The 6,912-nt window shown below is 26.9% G+C and overlaps 1 protein-coding gene across 1 annotated transcript; it reads right to left on the bottom strand.

The window, feature by feature from the left end:
- Nucleotides 1-4,053: 4,053 nt before the first annotated feature.
- LOC142240839 (uncharacterized) lies at nt 4,054-5,938 on the bottom strand. The gene is made up of 3 exons (XM_075312585.1): nt 5,821-5,938; nt 4,913-5,759; nt 4,054-4,858 (listed from the first exon to the last, which is right to left on the bottom strand). Exons 1-3 carry the CDS (start codon nt 5,848-5,850, stop codon nt 4,536-4,538), a joined length of 1,200 nt encoding a protein of 399 aa, XP_075168700.1. The 5' UTR covers nt 5,851-5,938; the 3' UTR covers nt 4,054-4,535.
- Nucleotides 5,939-6,912: the final 974 nt, after the last annotated feature.

The following is a 6,912-nucleotide window of genomic DNA, read 5'->3' on the forward strand; positions in this document are numbered from 1 at the left end:
CGTCCATCCAACCATCTTGCAGTCTCTAGGGCTTTGCCCAAATAAATTTGACACAAAATTTGACAAAATTCATCCCAGAAGAAGTTGGAAATTACCAACGAAACGTCGGATAAAAATATGAAGTAACGTCTTTTTATTTGCATATTTAGAGACCTTAAAAGCCCGATTTAGAATTAATCTAAAAGAATCGAAACATTCTTTTCCTCTGTTGGTTAAGCTACTCTTGTAGTTTAGTCAACACAATGGTTTTAAAGCTGAGATCAAAACAACAAATATGATTGAAGTACAAACCAACAATAAAAAACAAATCACGAATGAAGTAAGATGAAGCACGCTCAAAATAAACCCAGCCAACTGCACTCAAATCGATGATTTGATGGTGGCAAAGGAAAAGAGAGATGTTTGTATGAATTTATTTCGGTATAAGCCGGCTATCATAAACGTTTTTTTCGGAGGGTTCAAGTGTGGGTCACTTTGGGTTTAGTGAACTGCCTGAATTTATTCTGATAATTGGTTGATAGTTTTGCTGCAAGTAGAGGATGCTGATGAGGAATGAGGTAATTCCGAAACGTGCGTCCATCCAACCATCTTGCAGTCTATAGGGCTTTGCCCAAATAAATTTGACAAACATTCTTTTCCTCTGTTGGTTAAGCTACTATTGTAGTTTAGACAACACAATGGTTTTAAAGCTGAGATCAAAACAACAAATATGATTGAAGTACAAACCAACAATAAAAAACAAAACACGACTAAAATTGTTGACAAAATTTTCTATAGAAATAGAATTTTGACAAAATTTTTTATAGAAATAAAATTTTGACAGAATTTTCGACAGAAATAAAATGTTCACAAAATTTTGTATAGAAATAGAATTTTCGCAAAAATTTTCTATAGAAATAAAATTTTGACAAAATTTTCTATAGAAATAAAATTTTGACAAAATGTTCTATAGAAATAAAATGTTGAAAAAATTTTCTATAGAAACAATATTTTGACAGAATTTTCAATAGAAACAAAATTTTGACAAATTTTCGGAAGGAAATAAAACTTTGAAAAAATGACCTATAGAAATAAAATTTTGACAAAATTTTCAATACAAATAAAGTTTTGATAAAATTTCTTATAGAAATAAAATTTTGATAAAATTTTCTATCAAAATAATATTTTGACAAAATTTTCTATAGAAATAAAGTTTTGACAAAATTTTGTATAGAAATAAAATTTTGATAAAATTTTCTATAGACATAACACTTTGACACAATCCTTTATAGAAATACAATTTGACAACATTTACAACAGAAATAAAATTTTGACAAAATTTTGTATAGAAATAGAATTTTGACAAAAATTTTCTATAGAAATAAAATTTTGACAAACTTTCTATAGAAACAAACTTTTAACAAAATGTACTATAGAAATAAAGTTTTGACAAAATTTTCTATAGAAATAAAGTTTATACAAAATTTTCAATAGAAATAAAATTTTGACAAAATTGTCTATAGGAATACAATTGTGACAAAATTTCCTGTTGAAAAAAAATTTGAAAAATTTTCAATAGAAATAAAATTGGCAAAATTTTCTATAAAAATAGAATTTTGTCAAAATTTTGTATAGAAATAGAATTTTGACAAAATATTCTATAACAACTAAATTATGACAAAATTTTCTATAGAAATAGAATTTTGACAAAATTATGTATAGAAATAGTATTTTGACAAAATTTTGTATTGAAATAATATATTGAAAAAATTTTGTATAGAAATAAAATTTTGATAAAATTTACTATAGAAATAAAATTTTGAAAAACTTTCTATAGAAACAAAATTTTGACAAAATTTTCTATAGAAATAAAATGTTGACAAAATTTTATATAGAAATAAATTTTTGACAAAATTTTCTATAGAAATAAAGTTTTGACAAAATTTGCAATAGAAATAAAATTTTGACAAAATTGTCTATAGGAATACAATTTTGACAAAATTTTCTATAGAAATAAAATGTTGACAAAATTTTCCATAGAAATAACATTTTTACAAAATTTTCTATGGGAAAAAAATGTTGACATTTAATTTCTACAGAAGATGTTGTCAAAATTTTATTTCTATAGAAGATTTTGTCACAATATCCTTTCTATAGAAAATGTTGAAAAATTTTATTTCTATAGAAGATTTTGTCAAAATATTATTTCTATAGAAAATGTTGTCAAAATTTAATTTCTATAGAAAATTTTGTCAAAATTTTATTTCTGTAGCAATTTTTTCACAAAATGTTATGTCTATAGAACATTTTGTCAAAATTTTATTTCCACAGAAAATTTCCTCAAAATTTTATTTCTATAGAAAATTTTGTCAAATTTTTATTTCTATGGACAATTTTGTCAAATTTTATTTCTTTGTCAAAATTTTATTTATATAGAAAATTTTGTCAAAATTTTATTTCTATAGAAAATTTTGTCAAAATTTTATTTCTGTAGAAATTTTTCTCAAAATGTTATTTCTATAGAACATTTTGTCAAAACTTTATTTCCATAGAAAATTTCCTCGAAATTTTATTTCTATGGAAGATTTTGTCAAATTTTTTATTTCTATGGAAAATTTTGTCAAAATTTCATTTCTACAGAAAATTTTGTCAAAACTTTATTTCTATAGAAAATTTTGTCAAATTTTATTTCTATAGAAAACTTTGTCAATTTTTTTTTATATAGAAAATTTTGTCAAATTTTATTTCTATTGAAAATTTTGTCAAAATTTTATTTCTGTAGAAAATTTTCTCAAAATGTTATTTCTATAGAAAATTTTGTCAAAATTTTATTTCTATAGAAAATTTCCTCAAAATTTTATTTTTATGGAAAATTTTGTCAAAATTTTATTTCTATGGAAAATTTTGCCAAAATTTCATTTCTACAGAAAATGTTGTCAAAATTTTATTTCTATAGAAAATTTTGTCAAATTTTATTTCTATAGAAAACTTTGTCAAAATTTTATTTATATAGAAAATTTTGTCAAAATTTTATTTCTATAGAAAATTTTGTCAAAATTTTATTTCTGTAGAAATTTTTCTCAAAATGTTATTTCTATAGAAAATTTTGTCAAAAGTTTATTTCCATAGAAAATTTCCTCAAAATTTTATTTCTATGGAAAATTTTTTCAAATTTTTATTTCTATGGAAAATTTTGTCAAAATTTTATTTCTATAAAAAATTTTGTCAAATTTTATTTCTATAGAAAACTTTGTCAAATTTTTTTTATATAGAAAATTTTTTCAAATTTTGTTTCTATAGAAAATTTTGTCAAAATTTTATTTCTGTAGAAATTTTTCTCAAAATTTTATTTCCATAGAAAACTTCCTCAAAATTTTATTTCTATGGAAAATTTTGTCAAATTTTTATTTCTATGGAATATTTTGTCAAAATTTCGTTTCTTCAAAAAATTTTGTCAAAATTTTATTTCTATAGAAAATTTTGTCAAATTTTATTTCTATAGAAAACTTTGTCAAAATTTTTTTTACATAGAAAATTTTGTCGAAATTTTATTTCTATAGAAAATTTTGTCAAAATTTTATTTCTGTAGAAATTTTTCTCAAAATGTTATTTCTATAGAAAATGTTGTCAAAATTTTATTTCCATAGAAAATTTCCTCAAAATTTTATTTCTATGGAAACTTATGCCAAAATTTTATTTCTATAGAAAATTTTGTCAAAATTTCATTTCGACAGAAAATTTTGTCAAAATTTTATTTCTATAGAAAATTTTGTCAAAATTTTATTTCTATAGAAAATTTCGTCTAATTTTATTTCTATAGAAAATTTTGTCAAAATTTTATTTCCATAGAAAATTTTGTCAAAATTTTATTTCCATAGAAAATTTTGTCAAATTTTTATTTCCATAGAAAATTTTCTCAAAATTTTATTTCTATGGAACATTTTCTCAAAATTTTATTTCTGTAGAAAATTTATATTTCTATAGAAATATTCTTATCCCCAAAAACTTGAGTCTGTTCATATGGAAAGCTTACCCGAAATGCTTTTTTGGATTACATCAAATATGGTCAATAAGTTAAAAATACTTGGATATTTTGTTAAAAAAACGTTTTATTATAATGAAAACAGCAAAATAATATTAAAACGTCGAAGTGTTAAAAAGGGTAAAAAAATTAAATATTTGGGATTACTGATTGAAGCTTTCAACTGGAAGGCCCCTAAGAAGGCCCCAAGAATTAATCAGTAATAAAAATGTTTTTATATTTTATAATAATGAAAATATTTATAATGACGAAGATATATCTCTGTTAATTCTTGATTTTTTTACAAATAGGGAATAGAAGAGAGTTTAATATAATTAAAGAAAGATTTAGATTTCTTTCAGTTAGGGGTACAGGCTTAACCGATCGTTAAATTAAAACTTCACATAGCAGTCTCTCATTTTTTTAAAGCGAGAAACAATATAGAATCAGACCCCATTTCGCTATGAACTTGCCCAATAATGCAACAAAAATTGATGTTGCAATGCTTTATTTGAAATATGTCCATTTATCCGCATTATACCATTGGAGAAGGTGGCCGTTTTGATATTGGTATGCCACTAGGACGAGGTGATGTTGTAGATTTTTTGGGACTACTCGATGCGGAAGCACTTCTTATTCCTTCAATTAATCTCTTCCTTGGGGTACTCGTATTTGACGTACCCATCCTTTTACATAGAGAAGTTTTCCTGATTGCTTCGTTAGGTTTGCGTTTGCCTACTAAAGTAGAGCGAGGTGTATCTGAATCACCAATGATATCGACAGTCAATGTTCTTGATTGCAGTATGGTCTCAGATGTGTTCACTTTTGTCATGGATTTTTCAATGTTTTTGTAAACACCTGGAATGCAAACTATATAAATTGCACTAAAGATAGATTAGATTTCTGATATACCTTCATTGATTTGTTGATCACTTTCGGATTCACCATATGTTGACTCATCATCATTCTCGAATAGCAATAACACATGCAATTTCTTGCAACTACCTTCTAAAAGTTTCAAGGCCTTCGCCCTAGTTTCAGTTTCAATTTCCGGCACAATTGTACTTTCACAATCTTCATTCACATTAAATATGTGTGACGAATGATTCAAACTACCTGAGATATATGATTCCATGAATTGTAATTTGGAATGAACCTTTATGGCCAATATCGGTGAACCATCAGAAGCAATAAGTTCTTCTGGACTAATCATCGATTCTATTTTCAAATGCTGTATCTGATATTTTGCCAAACGTAAACTTCTTTTTGCTACAGCCTGTAAACACTTTGTGGGTTCCAATATGCTCTCTATCTCATGTGAAGACGTATTAGGGATTTTTCTTTTAAACCCCTGATACCTCAAGTATAAATGGAACATTCCTATTAGAGCTGAAATGATTGATACAACAATCATTGAAAACAATAGCTCCCTATGATGTTCATTCTCTGTTAATTCTTCTACATAACGTGGATTTCTGTGAACATAATCCTTGACTATATTGTCATATAAAATTTGACAATCTTTTAATGTCAAATAATCCGGATGTATCCACATAGCCTGATTGTGTGACATTAAATCCCCATTTTTATAGGTAAATATGAAATTCTTTACTCGTCTCCAGATACTTGGGGTTACGGTGTTATTGATTAAACCTCTACAATGTTCTGTCGTTTGTTGAAACCAGCTTATGCAAATCGAAGCCAAATTGATCTTAGGATGTATTGAATTGCAAAATTGCTCCATGAAAGTTTTTTGATACTGAAAAATTGTGTATAAGATTATGGATACTAATTTATATATAAATATAGAATATATTTACCAGATCAGTATTCAGTCTACTGGACAACATTTTGTATCCGTTTAGAGTCTTTGAGAATGAAAATTATAATATATTTTTTAAGGGATTATTATTCCTTTATCTTTTGTACCAAAAAAAAACAAAAATTGGGAATGTCAATAAAAAATATTTGACAGGTTTAAAGTGACTTGTTTTGTAAAGAAATAGAGACCAAACCATGATACAATTATTTATGAGGAAGCCTTATTTCATTAGGTGACTTTGAACGGCTCATCAAAATGTTAAAAAATAATGTTGACATTTTTATACCCTCCACCATAGGATGGGGGTATATTAACTTTGTCATTCCGTTTGTAACACATCGAAATATTGCTCTAAGACCCCATAAAGTATATATATTCTGGGTCTTGGTGAAATTCTGAGTCGATCTAAGCATGTCCGTCCGTCCGTCCGTCTGTCCGGCTGTCCGTCCGTCTGTGGAAATCACGCTAACTTCCGAACGAAACTAGCTTGAAACTTGGCACAAGTAGTTGTTATTGATGTAGGTCGGATGGTATTGAAAATGGGCCATATCGGCCCACGTTTACGTATAGCCCCCATATAAACCGATCCCCAAATTTGGCTTGCGGAGCCTTCCGGAGCAGCAAAATTCATCCGATCCGGTTGAAATTTGGTACGTGGTGTTAATATATAGTCTCTAACAACCATGCAAAAATTGGTCCATATCGGTCCATAATTATATATAGCCCCCATATAAACTGATCCCCAGATTTGACCTCCGGAGCCTCTTGGAGGGGCAAAATTCATCCGATCCGTTTGAAATTGGGTACCTGATGTTAGTATACGGTCTCTAATAAGCATGCAAAAATTGGTCCATATCGGTCCATACATATATATAGCTCCCATATAAACCGATCCCCAGATTTTAACTCTGGAGCCTCTTGGATGAGCAAAATTCATCCGATCCAATTGAAATTTAGTACGTGGTGTTAGTATATGGTCTCTAACAACCATGCAAAAATTGGTCCATATCGGTCCATAATTAAATATAGCTCCCATATAAACCGATCCCCAGATTTGACCTCCGGAGCCTCTTGGAGGAGCAAAAGTCAT

The sequence above is a fragment of the Haematobia irritans genome, chromosome 5, assembly GCF_050003625.1.
Source record: "Haematobia irritans isolate KBUSLIRL chromosome 5, ASM5000362v1, whole genome shotgun sequence".
Lineage (NCBI taxonomy): Eukaryota > Metazoa > Arthropoda > Insecta > Diptera > Muscidae > Haematobia > Haematobia irritans.

What these genes read in the sequence shown, in the direction of transcription:
- LOC142240839 (XM_075312585.1), bottom strand. Translation starts at nt 5,850, where the DNA reads ATGTTGTCCAGTAGACTGAATACTGATCTG. An exon ending in GTAGACTGAATACTGATCTG is followed by an intron (nt 5,760 to 5,820) that starts GTAAATATATTC and finishes ACAATTTTTCAG; the next exon opens with TATCAAAAAACTTTCATGGA. An exon ending in TGATCAACAAATCAATGAAG is followed by an intron (nt 4,859 to 4,912) that starts GTATATCAGAAA and finishes TTTGCATTCCAG; the next exon opens with GTGTTTACAAAAACATTGAA.